This window comes from Callospermophilus lateralis, chromosome 1 (genome assembly GCF_048772815.1).
Source record: "Callospermophilus lateralis isolate mCalLat2 chromosome 1, mCalLat2.hap1, whole genome shotgun sequence".
NCBI classification, from domain to species: domain Eukaryota; kingdom Metazoa; phylum Chordata; class Mammalia; order Rodentia; family Sciuridae; genus Callospermophilus; species Callospermophilus lateralis.
Window position 1 is genome coordinate 210687562 of NC_135305.1, and position 20242 is coordinate 210707803.

Below are 20242 nucleotides of genomic sequence, written 5' to 3' on the forward strand. Positions count from 1 at the left end.
CTCCGCGCGCGCGTTTGTGTCGGAAAGCTCCGCCCACCTAGCCCAGACAGGGGTGGGGCCTCCGGGCAGTGGCCGTTGTCCCGCCCAACCGCCTCCCAACGGCTCCCTTGACCGGGCGGCGGAGCGGGGCGGCGCGGCTGGGCCAATGCGCCTGCGCGCGCGTGCGCGGAAGAGAGGGGCGTGGCGCGTGTGCGGCCCCGCCCAGGCCTGGCGTCTCCGCCCGCCCTATCTCCCAACTTCCTCAGCGTGGCGCCGACGCTGCGTGCGGCGCGGGTTACCCAGAGTGCTCCGCGCGGGGGCAGCTCACTGGAGTTTGGTTCTCGAGGCGGCGGCAGCGGCGGCGGCGGCTCCGGCGGCTCCTCCTCCTCCTTCGGTGGCGGCGGCGGCCCGGGCCCGACCCCCGGCCCCGGCTCCCCTCTCCGCCACCCCGCGCGCCCCCACCTACCCCGGCGCCGCGGGGAACATGCGGCTCCGCTCCCGGAGGCCGGAGAGTGAGTGACCCCCGTCCCCCGCCTCAGCCCGCCCGCCCGCTGGCCCGGCCGCTCCCCCCCCGCCTCGCCCAGGCAATGACAGCGGCTCCGGCGTCTCCGCAGCAGATCAGGGACCGGCTGCTGCAGGCCATCGACTCCCAGAGCAACGTAAGTACCCACCGCGCAAGCCGGGACGGAGGCCGCGTGGGCCCGGGACCCTCCCCCTCCCCGTGCCCCTCGCCCGTAGGGCTTCAGGGGACTCGCCTTGAGCCCCTCTCCCTCCGAAAGGCGCTGCCATCCCGGTCTCTCGCTCCCCAGGCCCGGGCCCAGGGCAAGTCGGGTAACCCGGCGACTCTCGATACGTGAGGCCGAGGCTTCCGTGCGGCCTCAGCGAAGGGGGCAGATAAAGACTGAGGCCAGAGCTTTTCCTTTCCTTCTGCTTCAGCTCTACGACCCTGGTTGCTCCTGACGGAGCTCACTTGCCTTGCCCTACCCCCGGGACCTGAGACCCCCGGGAAGCCTTCCCGGCGGGGGGGAGGGGAGGAAGGAAGACTGCGAAGCAACTGGTGTCCGGGGTATGACTCGGGGAGCCTGTGCCTCCCGTGTCTCGGCTTTCTGGGTGGTCAGGGAAGTCCTTTTTCTCTTTTCCCGACTAGAAGCACCTTCTTGACTTCGGAGGGAACACCCGCCTGCTCTGCCCCTAGCTGGGCGCCCAGGGCCCCTTGAGAGAGACCTCCTCCTCCGTTCTGGGACTAGACATACCTTTGCCAAATCCCTCTTGAGGTCACTACCTAAGAAAGATGATTCTGTGGCGGGTGGTATCCTTCCTGTTGTCTTTCTGGGCCTGAGTGCTCATTGGGTCCCTGACCAAGCCAGAGGTTGGCTTTTTGGTGGTGAATTAGAGATGATTGTTCTCTCTCCCATTCACCCAAGAACTCTGCTTCCATCGTTTCTTACCCCACCTTGGGGTCTTAGCTTGGTGGTTTGTGGACCTTCAGGGTTAACTCCAGGGGGTCACTTTCTCAGGTGCCCCATTGCTAAGGTTACTGTTTATAGAAGTACCTCTCCCTCTTCCTTCCAATTGTGCAGGGGAAAACTTAGCATGTTTTCATACTTTCTCCAAGGTTTTGTTGGCAATAGGTGCCATTTTTTCCCTGTGGCAGGAGCAGGGCAATAGGAAGATGCAGTGGTATCCAGGCATTTACTTGGAGACCAGGAAGTGGCCATTGAGATCACTTTTTAACATGCTGGAGATGGAAGAAAAAATTGTCTTGGGCCTTGCCAGGTAACTCAGGTTTCTCTCACTAGACGAGCTTTTGCTTTTCCTTTACATGAGTTTGCTGATTATTCTTAGCAGTGTGCTTTACTCTTGTGTTTTTGGAATAATTCACTTTGATTTGTTCAGTCTTGGTAGAAATTGAGGGGTTATGATCTTTGTAAGGTCATGGTTGCTGTATCTTAGTAATTCTCTTATTCCTCGTCTTCAGGCCCCATTAAGATTGACTTGATGGTAATTGTCTTAACAAATGTTACAGACATTTTTGTTATGACTTTGGGGGTGGAGTAGGCACAGGCTATATAAAACCTTCTGGAAGGTCCTTTTTGCAGTAACTGGTGCTGCTGCAATTCCAAGATTGAAATATTAAGGGATGAAACAAGTGACGTGGGAAAGGAGACTTGGTGACTTTTGCTTCTTTCCTGGAGCCAGCAGTGTGATTTCTTGAATTTCATGTGCTTGCTTCTTTTTTTGAGACTGTGAGACCTGAAACATTAGCACCGACCCTTAATGCCAACTAGGAGAGCCTTGGGATCTGAAGATACTTTGACATGCAGTCATGATGTTATAGATTAGGTGAAGCAGTGACCTCAGGGATTTTAGTGTTGTGTAAGACTCTAACCTAAAGGGTCCCTAGAGTTGGAAAGGGAGAGGGGGAGGAAGAAACAAACCTTAATTTCCTGTGTCTTTGCATGTACAAAAATGTTAAATTCGTATAGATCCATGGATATGTCTCGTGGTATGGAATTCCCGTGTCATATGGCTTAATTGGGGGACTCTAATGATAAATGTGGGTCAGACTCTACTAACCTAAGGGTGGTAGATGGAATTGGGAAATTGTTTCTTTGTGAGAAGTGAGGAAAGTGCCTCCTTTAAGTGCTGCCATTGTAGGACCATCTGTGAAGAGAGTTAAGTGCCATTTGACAGGAGCATGACTTTGAGTGAACGGTAGGAGGTCAGAGAGTTTGGATTGTCCATGGTTGTTGGCAGAGGAGACCCAAGAGCCCAGAGTGTCTTTCTCTGCAGTTTCTCTTGGATTTCTTTAGGCTCAGTGAGAAAAGAGTGCTAGCACACAGTTCTCTTCTCGGCCTTGCCCACTTATGAACTCCAGCACAGGGTAATTGACACATATTTAAAATGTTCACGGAGAAAAGGAAGAAGGGAAAAAAAAAAAAAAAAAACAAAAACGGGGACAGTGTTGAAGAGCCAACACTAAAATTAAATCTCTTCTGAGAGAAGCAACAGAGAATTGTGTCATGTAATGCTTACCTTTATGGGCATGCAATTATGGTTAACAATCCTAGCTGTTGCTTGAAAAATCAGTGTTGGGCCACTAATATCCATAAGTATCTGAAAAGTTAAGTACAGAAAATAATGTCACTTACTGACCATCTCCTTGCTGAAGGAGTCTCAGGAAGAAGCTGCCTTTTTGTTCTAAATTTTATTCTCTGGAGTATTTGAATTTCTATAGCAGTTGACTCAGAGTTTGTAATTTTTGCCCATTCTCTAATACAGTAAATCCTCCACTCTCCTTTCCAAAAGCCATCTAAGAGTTTTTCAGAATAATTAGAGCCTTACGTTTAGCTGTGTGTGTTAATCCAGGGTGTTGAAAATCTCTCTGAAGAGCAATGTGCTTTTACTTGTTCCCCTTAATTTTTGTGCATTGTGGGTGAAGTTGAGTAGTGTGTCTAACTTTTGCACAGAAATGACAGCCCCCCATGAAGTCTCTTTGGCAGGTGATTAGGTTCCCATTTGCATCAGATGCTCATTATTTCATAAAAATCCAGGCCTTGTCTTCCTGATAGAATGCAGATTCCTTAGAGATGTTTCTTTTCTTGTCTTCTTCCAGAGTGGAAGCATTAGGCTTGTGTTCTGCATTGCTAGTTCAACTGACTGAACACTAGGAGCCTTCTTGGCCCTAATACTAGGAGCTATATCTGAGTCTCCATTTTCCCAAAAAGTCCTGGTGACTGCTGTGTGTCTGAAGTCTACTTGTGGAATATTCTAATGCAGAACTTGGGGAGAATGAAAGACTCACAGGTGACTGGAAATCTGTAAAACTGGGGAACATAGATGTCATGTTATGGTTGAAAGACTTAGCTTTTCAAGGAATGGCTGGACAGAGACAGTGGAGGGTATACTGCATACCCTTGAACAGCTAAGAGAGCACAGGGCAGGGTTGCTAGATGCAGGTGTTTGTCTCTCTGTTTAGAGCAGTGAGAGACCAGAGAAGGTTCTGCTGAGAAGAGGGACTTGCACAGCTTTTGGTATCAATGTTGTTGCTTCCCTACTGTCAGGCTCTGGAGCAGGAAATCTCAGAAGCTCCTTTATTCCTCATAGCCTGCAGGGATCAGTAACTAAAAGGAGGTAAGCAAGGGGCTCTGCAAAGACTTGCAAGAAGGGTCATTTTCCTACCTAGGAATCTGAAGGTTAAGACATTGCTTGTCTCAGATGCCCTGCGGGTTCCTTGTCTGCAGAGTAGGACTGGAACTAGTGTACTTATTCCAGACCCAGGATCGGATTCTGGAAGTGGTAACAGAGGCTGGCTTGAATCATTCTAGAGTTTTTTTTGTTTGTTTTAAATAACTGTATAAGGTGTATTGTGTGAACTTTCTCAAATCACAGATTTCTAAAGAGAAGTGGGCACTTTACATTAATTTGTATGGCATCTTAGCAAGAGTGTTCTGCTTCCTCCCAACAGTCCTACAAAGGGAGATGGAGTAAAACCAGTCTCCCCCCTTGGCAAGTGTGGAAGCCAACATTATAGTAATATTAGGGGCCATTCAATGAGTGTCTCCTATGACCACAAGAGGACAAGTTGCTGTTGTTTCTTAACATCAGGTAACTGGCTCAAAACGAGGTGACCAATTCAAAGTTAGGGACTTACCCAGAATTATTAAATAACAATGTTTGTGACCCTAAACACTATCATGCTGCTGTTGAGAGATGGAAAAAAGAAGAGACATGGTGGGGGGCAGCATTCTGAGCTGGTAAGAAAAGTGGGGAGGCAGTGCATTTTCACAGTGGCCCTGATAGGGTGCTAGTGCCTTTCGAGCACCCTTTCCATACTGCTCCTTTTCACTGTGAGGGCACACGTGTTGATCTGATGTAGTGATTTCAGGGGCTGGGTGTATTTGCTGAGTAAGGAAGACCTATATGAGATTAGAACTTGAATTAGATTTACCTGTGATAGATCTAGAAGGATGAGGATACTAGGTAACCTATCTTTTGAGCATCTTAAGATCTTTGTCATAGAGTGTCCTGAGCGGTATCATGGTGACCAATGTGAGATTTTTCATGAGTCTTGTGTTCTTGCTTTACTTTGTGCTTCAGGATGATAGCACTTTTGCCAGGTGCAGGGGTACTTACCTGTAATCCCAGTGGCTCAATAGGCAGAGGCAGGACGATCACAAGTTCAAAGCCAGCCTTAGCAACTTACACCCTAAGTAATACCCTATATAAAATATAAAAAAGGTCTGGGGATGTGGCTCAGTGATAAAGCGCCCCTGGGTTCAATCCTTATACCACCAAAAAAAAAAAAGAAGAAGAAGAAGAAGAAGAATAGCACTTTTAAATTAATTCCTTTCTTTGTTCCTGGTACTGGGGATTAAACCCAGCAGTGCTTTTACCACTGAGCTATATTCCCTTTTAATTTTTTATTTTGAGACAGTTGCCCTGGCTGGTCTTGAACTTGGAATCCACCTGCTTTACCTTCCCCAGTTGCTGGTATTACAGGGGGTATATCACCATGTCCGGCAATAGCTTTTTTTTTTTTTTTTTTTTTTTTTTGGTATCAAGGATTGAACACAAGGGTACTTAACCACTGAGCCACATCCCCAGCATCCCCCACCCATCCACACACCTTTTTTTTTTTTTTCTTAATTTTAAGACAAGATCTCACTAAGTTGCTGAAGTTGGCCTAAAACCTCCTCCCGCCTCAGCCTTCCAAGTTGCAGGAATTAACATGAACCACCACTCCAGGTCCAGCAATAGCATTTTTAATGTTAACCTAAAATGCTATCCATCCTGCCCAAAAAAGAAATCATATAAACTATAAAATTGAAGACTGTTGATTCTGACTTCTTAAGCATATTAGAGGACATGAAACCTAGGCATGAGAATTCTGCCTGATCTCCCCAGTTTCCCAAATTCAAGACATTCCTGTCTTTGCTTTCTATACCATGGCTGCGTGTGTTAGAAGAGCAGTGTGCTGTTTAGGACTTCAGGAAATAGGGAAGTAACAAGTGTGGCTTGGGAAACAGGTGTAAGTCCTTGTTTGTGACTCATTCTGTCCCTGAAAAGGTGGACTTAACAGCCTATTCTCATGGAAATTTCTGAGTATTTTGCCTTGGCTAGAGGTCCCAGAGGCCTAGAGGACTATCCCAAGACCAGCCTGTGGAAAGGAAAGTTTGTCCTGGATACAGATATAAAAAGGAACCAATAATTACCTTGACTCCTGGGCTCAAGATGCACACCTCAATGGTGTCAATTTCAGGGTTAGGCTCAGGGGGCTGCTGTTCTTATCTGTCCTTGTGAAGATTATCTAGAATGGGCTACAGTTTGACCTCTAGAAGACTGTGGCTCAGTGGTGGGGGCCTCCTGCCTGCTCCCTGTCTCCTCCTTTTGGAAGCCAGGTCCTGTGTCATGCTTCTTCTTTTTATTCATGAGGGTGGGCTGCCCTGAGTCTACCTGGTTCCTTTGGGGCCCAGTGCTAGTTGTCAGAATGGGTGACTGAGTTTGTGGTTTGGCAGTTGGCAACTGAGGCAGTGCTTTTTCAGGGTAGCCTTGCTAGCATCCGTGCTTGGAGCACCCTTCTGAAATCACTCCTTTCACTCTTGGGGCATATGTGTAGAGCCAGTGTGGTGATCCGGTGAAATGGCGGGGGGGGCATTTCCTGAGTAAGGAAAACCTACCAGTGTTCTATGTGCTGTTTAAAAGTATTTCCCGGTGAATTTCAGGCCATGGAGTTCTCTGCATCACCAAAGGATATACGCTATTTATGGAGAAGTGCAGTAAAACTAAAAAGGATGGCTCAGTAGTTGAATAGACTTCTAGCAAGTGACTGTGATGCTGAGTGTGGAAGATGCAGACCTGAAGACCCCAGACCCTGTCCTCTATGGACCTGGAGCCTCACAGGGAGGAGGGTAGAAATAAGAGTGTGTGAACGTTGTGAGATAGTGTGGGGACAGGGACAGCCTGACAGGTGTGTAGCTCCTGAGTCTAAATGGAATGGTTTTTCCTGTGTTGTCTTTGAACATAATTCTGCATTCTAAAGAGCCTCAAATGGCTTTCTGGAATGTTCCATCATTTGTGAGTTCAGAATGAGAAGTTCTATATGCTGGTGGAGGTAATCATCTCTTGGTTTGTCTGTGATATGAGGGAAACAGAACTGGAAGGAATAGCTGGCATTTCATCGAGTAGTCCTCTTAGCCATGGAATGGAGAGCTCACAAATGTCAAGCTCTGTGAGTCCAACTGAGGCATCTTCCCCCAAGAAAATGTGAAGGGCCTGGGATGGATTTGAGGTGTTGGTTTGGGGGTTTTTGATGTTTTTGCTTTGTGAGACAAGATCTCTTTGTTGCCCTTGCTAGTCCTGAACTCAAATGATCCTCCTGCCTCAGCTTCCCAAATAGCGGGCCCTAAGGTTTGCAGTATTTGATGTGCTGTTGTACCCTCTGAGTGGCTCTTAGGGATAAACCTAGGGTGGGGAAGGAGGGAATTTTTGCAAGGAAAGCCCCTCTGCACTTGGGGACATCCCAGATTATTGTCAGAGCTGGCTTCAGACATTCCAAGGCCACCAGATGAGGAGGGACCTCCCTCTAGAACCTTGAACTCTGGGGCCTTCTGGGTTCCCAGAGATTGTGTGGTTCTGTATAGAGCCTGTTAAAAGGTGAAGAATCATGGTAGATGATGTGCCAGCTGCCCTCTGGGGATTTACTTCTCAAGGACTGCTGGGCAGATGGGGTTAAAGGCCTCTGAATGCTACATGGACTTCGACAGAGTTTCCTGTATTCATCCATTGGAGGCAAATGAATCTTGGAAAGCTTTAAGTGACTTATCAGAAGGTTCCCTCTGAACTCATCAGGTAGGCATGGAGTCCCGTGTGCTATCATTGGTTTCCTCTGCTGGGCAGCAGCAGTTGTAAAGTAAGGTAGACAGCTATCTTTTATTGGGTATTTGTTATGTGCCTGTGTAACATCTGATTGGTTCTTCATTCCTAAAGAGAGGTGTTCCATCTTCATTTTAGGGACTAGGGAGCAATGTTGTCACAGATGAGGGACAGAATCACTGAGTCTAAATCTGGTACTGCGTGGCTTGTCTCAAAAAGACCTGAGGATATAGCTCAGTAGTAGAGTTCTTGCCTAGCATGTGCAAGGCCCCAAGTTCAGTCTCTATAAGTACACAATTCAATATTCCTGCTGACACAACAGATGTTTATTGTGTTGCTGGGGGCAGGTGTATAGATGGGGTCTCATGTATTGCCCAGGTTGGCCTGAAACTCCTAGGCTTAAGTCAATTTTTTGCCTCAGCCAAATCGCTGAGACTACCATTAGCATGTGCTGCCATGCCTGCTTGACTACAGGTCTTGTCAATATCATTTTCCATGGAATTGCAGGCTTCTTAATAATGGAGCATGAGTTACTCCCCAAATGTGTAGAACTTCCACAGCATGTGTATACTCATGTGCTTATTGATCTCGATGTGAATGAGGCTGGCCTGGAAAAGGCTTATCTTTGCTAACTGAGCAGGTCCTAGGTGTTGGCAGTATTCAGTACTTCATGTGCATTCAAAATATAAAAATGGGAGGCAGGCACTGATAAGGAAAAAGGTTCACTGGACATAGGGCTAGAAGGATTCAACCTGGGATTGGAATTTGGCCCACCTACTGACTGCCTCCCATGTCACCTGTGAGATGTCTGTGGGTACATGGAGTGCAAGTAGTCCACTTTCCTGCCTGGGCCAGATCCTTATACCAGATTCATCTATGGGACATTTTAAACCAAGCTAGAAGGAAAGTTGAATAGATTGAGTATTCCTTATCCAAAATGCTTGAGAATAGAAGTGTTTCTCTATCTTGGGAGTTTTTCAGATTTTGGAATTTTACATTGTCTATTGGTTGCCATGAATGCAACAACAGAAACACCTGGAAATCTGAAAAGATGCAAAATTCAAAAATTTTAAGTCTTGTTGTGGTGCTCAGAAAGTTTTGGATTTTGTAGCTCTTTGGGTTTTGAAGAGACATTCAAATTGTCCATGAAAAATTCTGTGCTTCCTCTTAAACTAGCTGAGAAAGTGGTGTGAGGTGTTTTTCCTTTTTGACTCTTGACTGGCCTTTTACCCCTGACAGAGAAGATGGTCTTTGAGCCAAGTTCCCTGCCAGTCTACGGTCCCTGGAGTTACTGTTCAAATGCTGCCTCGAGGCTGGGGTGTGGCTCAGTGGTAGAAGACTTGCAAGCTAGCATATGCAAGGCCCAGGGTTCCATCCCCAGTACTGCCAAAGGATGGGGGCTAAGGGGTCCTACCTCTACCTTCTGTCCTTGGCCCCCTTTTTCGCTCTTGTGACAAAACACGAGATTTCTGAACACACACTGTGTTTTCATTTGCTAAGGCCGGAATGTGGGATGTTGCTTTCTCCAGGCCACATCCATGGTTACTGCAGGGTGACTCCTGTGCTGTATGCAATGTGATTTTGTAGGTGGTTGGTTGTGGCTGGCCTTGACTCTGCAAACACCAGCATTTGGAGAGTTACTGATAGGACTCAGGCACTTGTGACTGGGGCCCATACAAGGACACTACTCAGTGGCCTGGCAGTCCTTTCCCATGTCCTGGTGGCCCTGGTGGTAGGACCTTCAGTATAGATAGCATGTTTTTCTGTTCCCTACCCATACCTCCAGTCACAATGGACTCACTGAGTAGCCACTTACTTGATGGTTCTCGTTGGAAGGGAAGATGTGGCCACTTCAACCTGAGCTGCTGATGTGAAGGAAAGCCATCGAGGAGCCTGTGGTACTGATGTGTAGGTATATCAAATAAGAACAGTTTACCCTTTTGGCTGATAGGCTCACATTGTTTCTTTGGCATTTGGTTAGCTGGTTGCAGGCAAAGCATCTGTCTTCACTTCCTTTACTAATTCTGTGGCTCATTCAGTCGCATAGCCCTGTGCTATGTGGGATAGATTAGACACAAGGATCTCAGAGACCTGATCTCAGGTTGTTCTGCATCCTCATTAAACATCTTCCTGACTCCTTCCCAGAAGGCCCCTTGTGCCTTCGCTGGGCTTTGATTAAATTAGCTAAGGGGGTTGTCCCTGAGAGCCCTAAAGGTCCTATTAGCAGTTGATGGGATATTGGAGCTGATATCCCTGGGTGGGTGCTGATTTAATCATTTTTCCAATGTGATATCGACAGTAGATAGTTGGGCCCAGTGCTTGGACCTGGAGGAGTTGCGTCAAGAAGGCAAAATAGGAGCAAATGAAATGTAAGGTCTGGGTTAAGTGACAGGGTGGTTTGGTTGGTGTTTGGTCACACTGTGGATGTCTCAGCGCTTCTGTTCCAAGTGAACTGCAGACTGAATTTGCCTGTAGTCACCCTTGGGTACCTTTTTGTTAATTTGTCTTAACACAGATGCTTTTGGGTTGCAGAATTGCAACTCATCATGGACTGAGAAGTGTCTTGCAGGGTGTTTTCACCTTGACTGACAATCTCTCCTGAGGCTTAAGAACTGCCTAAAATTGGCCTGTTTGGGGAGGTACTATAGTAGGCATGGTCAGGTGACATGAGCCTCCAAACCTGCCCCCCACCAGGACATGGGGTAAACTAGGCAAGAGCTATAGCTTATCCAGACTTAATGGGCTCTGGTTGAGGCCCAGGAGGTCTGGTTGGGTCTGATTGTCTACCCATTTCCTCTTGTGTGTCCCCTCCCGCTGATGATCCTGGGTAGCCAGAAGCTGCTATCTAAATTTCTGGGCCTGGCTTCTTCCCTTAGGTTAATGAGCACATAAAGGTAGGGACTGTTCCCCCTTTTCTTAAATGTTGGCAGGCTAGCAGTGACAGAAGTGCGCCACATGTTGACTGTTAGGCTGGTCTTTCAGAAAAAGGTGTGTGAATGGGTACTACACCATCACTTCTGTTTTAAAGGAGTGTCTTTTCAGGCATCTAAGTTCACATTTTGAAAATGGTGACGAGAGAGAAATAAGCCATTGGGTGTAGGAGCCCAACTTCATCCTGAAGGGCATAGCTTTGCTTTTCCAGTGTTTGCAAGTTTTCTGCAAATGCGTGTAACCATTTCCCAAAATGCTATTTGGGATTGAAATTGAGGTGGGGGAAAAAAAACTGGTCTATTTTGTCTTCAGGTGTTTGTGTGTGTGTGTGTGTGTGTGTGTGTGTGTGTGTGAGAGAGAGAGAGAGAGAGAGAGAGAGAGAGAGAGAGAGAAAGAGAGAGAGAGAACCACATAATATAAGAGACAGCAGCTCTAGGTTCTGACCTGAAGGCTAAGCAATTGTAGAGAAAAAACTCTCATGTTGAAACTCCTGGACAGCACTCTACCTTAGCTTGGAGGGGGTTTGAGGGGGTCCTTGTAAGAAAGTAGCAGTATTCTTGGAAAGTTTCCAGAAGAAGCAGGGTCTGCTATGCAGGCAAACAGTAGGTGCTCCCAGGCAACCACAGACAGTAGCATGGAAAGGGTGAGAATTCTGGTGGGAAGGGATTGGGGCATATCCAGCAATCTGGTGCATTTGACAGGTTGTATTTGCAGCAGATGCTACAGTAGAAGACTTGAGCATTACCTCTCTGAGCATGCTGCCATCCTCTTGAGGAGTTAGGGGGTGTGGCTGGGTAGGTGCCTGCTTCTTTTTCTGGGGATGCCACTTCTGTGTTAACACAGCTGACAAGGTTTTCTCTGTCTGCGCAGTGGACTCCACTAAGTTGGGAAATAGGAAGTGGCATCATTTACTTTATCAGATGAATTGTCCTCAGGCACCAGTTTGCCTCTTTTTCCTTTTTCACTTTTTTTGTGGGGGGGGTACCAGAGATTGAACTCAGATAGTCAACCACTGAGCAACATCCCCAGCCCCATTTTGTATTTTATTTAGAGACAGAGTCTCACTGAGTTGCTTAGTGCCTCGCTGTTGCTGAGGCTGGCTTTGAACTCACAATCCTCCTGCCTCAGTCTCCTGAGCTGCTGGGATTACAGGCGTGCCCCACCATGCTTGGCTCTGTGTTTGTCACTCTTAAGTTGTCTTCCTGATTCTGTGCTTGCAGTGGGGTTGGTGCTGAACCAACTAAGTAGCAATGATGCAGCCTAATGAGTGGTACTCGACCCCTGGTCCTTTGCATCTTGCGCATTGGCCTTACAGTTCTTGCCACACCCGCTTCCAGTGATGTCTATTTCCCTCTGAGATTTTGCCTTGCCCAGCACTACTCTGCATCCTCCTTGGACCTGAGAGGCTTTCTCCAGGTGCTCTCAGAGTCCTGGCTCCATGGCGCCTGGTAATAGGCTTTCCAGCAATGCATCCCATGTTGGGCATTCAAGCAGCTCACTTCAAATTGAGTGTGCCTTTCTTACTCCTGCCCTCAGCATGTTGGTCTGTGTCCATCATGCTTATCCACAAAGCTGTGGGTCATCCTATAGCCATCCTGTGCTTCCCCTTTCCTTCAAGCTGGATCTTGCAGAGAGGGCACAGAACTGAAGGTAGTCCATGTCCTTCCCTTTATACCTCTTCTCTGCCAGTGTCAGACATAGTGTCTGCAAACCCAGATTGGAGTGTTTCACTTCCTCTGATGGGGTCCTGTTCTTCACTGGATAGTCTCAGATCTTTCTAAATGGTATATAATGGAAAAGTAAGAGTGTGTGTGTGTGTGTGTGTGTGTGTGTTTGTGTGTTGCATTTCTGAGGAATAAACCCAGGGGTGCTTTACCACTGAGCTATATTCCCACGCTTTTTATTTTTTATTTTGAGACAGGGTCTTGCTAAGTTTCCAGGGCAACTCTTAAGTCTCTGAGATGACAGGCTTGCACCACTGCATGCGCCTTATGGTGGGGTAGATAGTCTTTCTCTTTGGTAGAAGACTTGGACAGAACTGAATTGGAATCTTGACTCTATTATTCATTCTGGAATCTTGGATAAGGTTAGGTTTGCTGCCTTTGTTTTCTCAGGAGGATGTAAATACTCCAATTTAAGAAGGCTGTTGAGAACAGAGTGTGGTACCTTTCCTAACGTGTATTCGGTACTGACATCTGTGGTAGCTAATAATGCACAGGGATGGGGGTAAGCAGCCTAGCCAGTTCCTTTTGCCTTCCTGGTGTATGCCATCTTGGTTTTCCTAAGAACTACCCTCCCTCCAGTTTGTGCCATTGGATAGTTAGTAATGTAGTCAATCATGGGGCTGCATCTTCCTAGTCAGTGATTGATTTAGGGATGGATCTGTGACCCTGTGAAAATTGTAGCACTTTGCTGGTGGAGTTGGGGGATACCTAAATGGGAAAGGATGTCAGCTATTTGCCACTGGGGTCTGCTGCTTGGAGACAGCTGACTCAGGAGTCAGTCCAACCCAGAAGGTGGGGAGTGTTAAATCCCTGTGACCCATCTAGTCAGAGGTAAGCTCTGCCTGAACTTTAAAATAAGTGAGCCCCTGTCTTCCTTTGTCATTTATTCCCAGTTAAGCTGGCTTTTCAGTTGGTTGCAGCCAAGAGTCTGGATAGAATCATTCAAGCACGTTATTCCCCAGGCTCTGGCGCAGACAGCCTCTTTCTTCCCTCCTGTTCCAGCCACGTTCAGGAGCTCATTAGATACTGACTTGCTCATGTGCCACCACCTAATTGCTCACCCTCCCTCCTTCTCTTCCACTTTCCTTTCCCTTTTTCCTTCTTTTCCTTCAGTGTCAACTATCCAGAGAAAGCTATCAACAGCACTGTCTTAACCTGTTTGGCATACACATTGTACCCCTTCCCCAATTCTCCTTGAAGGCAAGGCTCGGGTTGGTTCTTTTCTTGCTGGTGCACAGTGAGCCCATGCATTCTGTTAGGGTCAGTAACCAGTTTATCGGTAGATACATGTTCATCTCTTACTTTAAGCTATAGAGGAACCAAGTCATGCCTAACTTGGGAAGAATGAGTTAGGTTTTGTGTAAGAATTAAGGTTTAATGGATCCTGGGCAGGGCAACCACTCGGCTCACGAGTGTTGAGTTGGGATGACTGGACTTGGCAGGTCCCTGGAGGATGCTCACCATTCCTGTAATGGCTACTTGGCACTCTCCAGACTTCAGCCTTTGTGTTCCTCCCGTGGTGCATTGGATCTCTCAGAACCTCTGACGTGAAATCCATGTAAGCAGTGAGCCTGTCCTGTGTATGTTGCCCAGTTCAATTGTGTCTGGGTATTCCTGAGGCTGTGGGCAGGACCTGGTGTCTTGGTGAAGTATGGGCATGAACATGCTTCTTCCTTTTCCTCAGGCTAGGAATTACCCTTGGAAAAGGGTTCCAAACCCCAGCATGGAAGGAAGCTTCTGGTCCTCCTCAGTTGCTTCCACCTAGGTGATCTTGGAATGCATCACTTAATGTCTCCAAGCCTGAGTCTCTTTATTTGTGACATGGAGCTGATGGTGTTGTCACCTGCTAGCGTAAGATGTTTTGAGTGCATGTCACAATGCCTGGCTTCTGTGTAGTCACTCAACTCATGGGGGAACTGGTATTGTCTCCCTGTCTTCCTCAATGTCATTCAGTTGCAATGATCCATGGCAGAATAACCTCATCAGTGATTAATAGATCTGCAGGATGGAGTTCTGTTCCCAAGCCTGGGAGGCCTGGATCTTATTAAATCTAGTGACCAATCCCATGTAATGAACAAAGTGCCTAACATCCTTGATGTAAATCTTTATTAGAGATATCACTCTGTGAGAATTTTATCTTTTGACCATGACAGAAATGGTAATGAGGACAATAACAACTCTCTCTCTCTCTCTCTCTACTAGGAGTTAGCCCATTTTATAAATAAAGACACTGCGGTTTGGTGAGGTAAAGTGACTGACCACTGCACAGCTAGGAACTGACCCAGCTCTGTCTGCTCTGAAAGCCTTTGCTTTCATAGTGAGGCACCACTGATGCCCACTGCAGAGAGAAGAGGGTACATGTAAAGCTACTGTCTTCCCCCTCTCCCTGAGTTGGACAGTGCACTTCTAGGGCCTTAGTTATCTGTGCTTTGTGCAGAACTTGAGGCATGCAGTGTTTTTCCACTTGAGAAGTTGGGAGGAGGTTGTACTTGGACTGACATGAGTATGCAGAGGGTCTGCTGTTCCCTCCCCAGCTAGACATGGTTTCTCTGAGATGATGGGTCCTCTGAGACATGTTGGCTCCAGCCATTTGGTCTTGTGGGGAAGAAGAGAATCTTCTTATCCCTTAAGTGTAGGTTGGTGAATGGGGCTTAGCACCAACTGAAAGTCCCCAAATAAAAGAAGATGGACAGGGGAAAAAAAAAAGAAAAATATGTAATGTGCAGAGTTTCAGAGTTAGACCTCGGTATGGATCTCTGTTCTTGTCTCTCAGCTGTGTGCCCTTGGACAAATCACATCAAATATTTGCACATCAGCATTGTCTTCTGTAAAGGAAGGAGAATTCCTATCCCACCAAAGTAAACAGTGTCCCAAGGGAAATTTCATGCTATCACATAGGCATGTATAAGCCCCTTCCTCACTTTTCCCCAGGAAGAGAATGTAAATATTTAATTTTCAAAGATGCTGTTCTTTCTCAATGGTAGTCTTTTCCTTTAGTATCAGCAATGAATAGTTACCCAACAGTTGCATAATTTTTATTCATTTCTAAAAGCTCCCTGTGGGGAAATCAGGAAGACTTGGGTTGTGGAGCAAAATCAAACTCTCAAGGAAGGAAATGCACACTTTCTTTGGAAGAGATTCTTAGGTTGAAACTCACAGTCAGGTTTAAACCACGCCTAGACTTTTCCAAATCTCTGTGCTGCAGTTACAGACAGGGATGATCAAACTAGAAATTTGCATGTGTGAAATGGCTTTTATAAAGCAGTGTCCTCATGTGGAGAACATGCTCAGAATTAATATTATCACAAGATTTCAGAGACCATGGACAGAAAAATGTTTATATAATTAATACTCAGAAAATATGCTTTGTACTTAAACATGTGGGAAGAATGACTTTGGCAGGTAATCAAGACTGGACCTTAGCCAGCCCATGGCTATTTTGTATCTCCCAACCCATCTCCTACCCTACCCACTTACCCCCATGCTACCCTGCTGGTAGGAGTTCAGAGCTACTGTCACCCTTTTGGAAACTATTTATGTAGCAAGAGGCATAGACATGTTCATGTTCTTTGACCCAGTAATTTTACTCCTGGAAGTTTACTTATAGATGTGATACTAATAATAATGTTGATGGATATAATTGGATAATAACCGTTATTCATGTTATTAATTAAGTGGCGTGAGAGAAGCTTAAGGAACATGGTACATCCACAGAATTGAATGGCATAGAGCCGTGAGGGATGACTTTGAAGGCTATCTAGAAAAATGGACAGGCCGTGCCATACGACGGGGTTGGGGGGGGCAGTTTTGATAGGCAAGGCATCTGAATAGGCAAAAAATGAGACTGGGGGTGAAATACAAAGCATATGTGTTAGTTGAAGCAGTAGGGACCAGCTGGGTTGTTGTTTGGTTCCCTCCTCCCCTAGTACATTGTCCTTTTGATTGAACTGTTTAAAAAAAAAAATAGAAGAAAAAGAAAATAAAAGTAGACTGGTTCACCTGAAGAGCACTTGAGAATTATTGAGAGCAATCTGCCGTGGAGCGAATTGCAGATCTCTGTGTGCCATAGCCTGTGGATAGGATTATTTCCTCTCTGGTGCATTTTCAGAGGGTACAGAGCAGTGGTGTGCATGCTTGATTCTAGTCAAATTTACCAGACAGGTTCTTTGTTCTCAGAGGATGGACTTGGACTCCTGGGTTCTCTCCATTTTAGGCAGCGGAGCCACACACCCTGGGTCATTCCTGCTTCCTGCCTTCCTCAGTCCTTGGTCATTCAGCCCACCTGAAGTCCCAGCAACTTGCCACCAAAGCGTGTGTTCTCTGTCCTCAAGCTTTTAGCTATCTCCTGCTGGGACCAATAACTAAATGGCAGGACTCTGTCAATTTTCATCCTTCCTTGGTTTTCCATACCCTTAGAACAGTCTCCACTGCTCCTTATTGTCGTTATCTGCAGATCCTTCAGAATTTGGACACACACTTCTTTTCTCATCTTAATTTGAATCCCCCTCCCTCCTGCTCTGTGATGGCAGCTCCTTCAGGCCTCTCCCAGCCACCCATGTTCAAAGTCCGATACTGCTTCTGTCCTCTTTCATGGAATGACATACACAGGAAATGATGGTGCCTGCACAGTGTACTGGATCAAGTGGAGATGGGAGTGATAGGAAAAAACACATGCATTAACATTTCTTCAGTATAAATTATAAGAGCAGGGTGCGGTGGCACATGCCTATAATCCCAGTGGCTCAAGAGGCCCGGGCAGGAGGATCAGGTGTTCAAAACCAGCCTCAGCAAAAGTAAGGCACCTAAGCAACTCCTGTCTCTAAATAAAATACAAAATAGGTCTGGGGATGTGGCTCAGTGACTGAGTGTCTGAGTTCAATCCCCAGTACTCCCCCAAATATATATATACATTACAAAGTATTAGAGAACATATAAAATACTGGGCTTGTACTTGAATAGCATTATTGAAATAACATTGATTTTTTTTTTTTTTAAAGAAGAGTATTTTATGTTCATGAACACTATTATATGTTAGGATGCAAAACTTGTTTTCTTTATTTGTTTTGCTTGATTTTGAGATTTGATGTGAAGAAATTTTGTTTGCATGAGGAGGTAATAAAACAGCCTTTTTAATAAACATTTTAAAACTTATGAGTTGGCACATGTAAAGAATCAAGATTCTTCCCTCTTTTCATTTATGTTTATTGTTGAAATACAGTAATGCAAATGATTTTAATTTTATTCAAATTTTTATTTCAAGCACTTCAAAATAATGAAGTTTTAAATTACATGATGCATATACTTCGGTGTGGGCAGTGGTGTGATGGTGCATGCTTGACAAGTTATGCTCCATGAAAAAAAAGCTCAAAAGAAAAAAAGTATGCACAAATATATGTATGCGTTATCCCTTCAATTGGTTCCAGACTCCCCATGTATACTAAGATCCACAGATATGAAAGTCTTATAAAATGGCATAGTATTTACATATAACCTACACACATTCTCTCTATTCTTCATTTCTAGGTGACTTTATAACATAATTTAAATGCTATGAAAATAGTTGTGTTATGTTTAAGAAATAATCATCAAAAAATTTGCATATATTTACAGATGAAAAATTTTTTCAGATATTTTCAATCTGACATTGGTTGAATTCACACTTACTTGAATGTGTACTCATAGATACAGAAATCCAATGTGTACACATCATTTTGTAGATTTTACTGTTAGAGGATGGGTAACATATAGTCTACAAATAATAGTGGTTATATGACATTCCTTTATTGTTAATTCTACACAGCCAGTTGTTCCTTACCAACTGCTTTTGTTTTTGCTGAGCTTTTTCTGTCAACTTATGAGTGTAGTCTGAGGTAATGACTGTGAATGGATGTTTTGTTTATATTAACGAGTCAGATGATAGCTATTCTGAATTGTGTATTAATTTTCATATATTATAAGGATATTTCATTTGTGTTATTTTCAGCATAACAGCCTCAGGCACGATATACTTAGGTTTAGTCTTCATTATTAACAACACTTCCTCTATCACTTTTAAGTCTAAATCCCAGAAATTGGCAAACTTTTTCTGTGAAGGGCCAGATAGTGAATATTTTCAGCTTTGCAGGCCATACAGCAAAAACGTCTATGTCTCATCTCTATTTTTGTAGCATAGAAGTGTCCATGGACAATATGAAAACTAATGAACATGACTGTTCCAATAAAATTTTGTGTGGTTAATATTATGTTAATGTGAATATTACCTCAGTAAACAATATACAGATTTTTAAAGAGTAAACAAATACATCGTTATGGATATGGCTTAGAAGTTTGCAAACTCTTTGGTCCAGAAGTCATAAAGTCAAGCCCTGACTTCAGTGTTTGCCCATTTTCATGGTGTAAATACTCCCACCTGATTTCATGGCACTAACACAGTCTCATGATTGTGGAGTTGGAGTTACTCTGTGGCATACCATTTTCTCTATACCAATGCAAATGTCATGAATAACCTTAAAAACCAAGGTAAATATGGTAAAATAAGCAAGAAATGCTAAGCTTTGAGTTATGTGTCTCCTTTGTTTTGTGTTTATTTTACATTTATGTCATTTAATTTTTAATAATGGTTCCCAAATTTCCCAAAATTGTTACCAGGAGCTCTCAGAGGGGACTGATGGGAATCAGCTCCAGCACACACCTGGGTTAAGTCTCTGCCCATGCTGGTTTGGCTGGTGAAGAGCACAGCAGCTCTAGAAAAGCAGAAGCATTTGGTATGTGTGCAGCCAGAGATATGGTCCAGGCCTGGAGCCTCACCTGCCTGGACTCTAGTCATACGTGTACCTAGGGTAATGATGTCCCATCTTATTCTACCATCCTTCCTGCCTCCATGCACCCTCCCCACCCTGCCTCCCCTTTGCCTGATCACAGTTCCTCTATTTTTCCATGCCTCCGGCTTCCCGTTATGAATTGGCATCCAATTATTAGAGAGAATTTCGCCTTTGGTTTTGGGGGATTGGCTTACTTCACTTGGCATGATATTCTCCAGCTCCATCCATTTACCTGCAAATGCCATAATTTTATTCTCTTTTAATGCTGAGTAATATTCCATTGTGTTTATATACCACAGTTTCTTTATCTATACATCTATTGAGGGGCATTTAGATTGCTTCCACTGTATAGCTATTGTGAATTGAGCTGCTGTGAACATTGATGTGGCTGCATTACTATAATATGCTGATTTTAAGTCCTTTGGGTATAGACTGAGGAGTGGGTTAGCTGGGTCAGATAGTGGTTCCATTTCAAGTTTTCTGAGGAATCTCCGTATGATTAAATTCTCGTTTCTGTGCTCTGGCTATAGCAGTTCCAGGTGGACTTCCATCTACGAAGGTTTTATTGATTCTGGAAACCAGTGACCCTCTAGGTGTGTGCTGGTCACCCTCCCCCTGGGAAACTTGAGCAGCTCCATCTTCTGGCCTGCTTTTTCCTCCCAGATTGCAGTAGTCAGTCTTGCTAAAACTTCACCACTGGGTCATAAAAATATTTACTAGGTTTCAGCATGGCTAATGCTATGTTTGCTCTTTCCCCTAAAAAAAGAAAGCACATACCCATCCATTGCATCTTCTGGTTGCTTTTTCCTGTCTATGCCCTTCATGGGGCCAAGTCTCTGGAAAGTCAGGAGTCACAGTGGCTACAAGGCTCATTTCACATGGCCTTAAGTAGGCCTGGGTGTGTGGATTCTA

At 45.3% G+C, this 20242-nt stretch overlaps 1 protein-coding gene across 1 annotated transcript in view; it reads left to right on the forward strand.

The window, feature by feature from the left end:
* The first annotated feature begins 326 nt into the window (after nt 1–326).
* Nucleotides 327–20242, forward strand: part of Med26 (mediator complex subunit 26) — a 52940-nt gene continuing 33024 nt past the window's right edge. The window contains exon 1 of the mRNA XM_076846598.2: nt 327–638. Coding sequence (XP_076702713.1) covers nt 567–638 — 72 coding nt within the window. The 5' untranslated portion in view covers nt 327–566. The remainder of the gene's footprint in view (nt 639–20242) is intronic.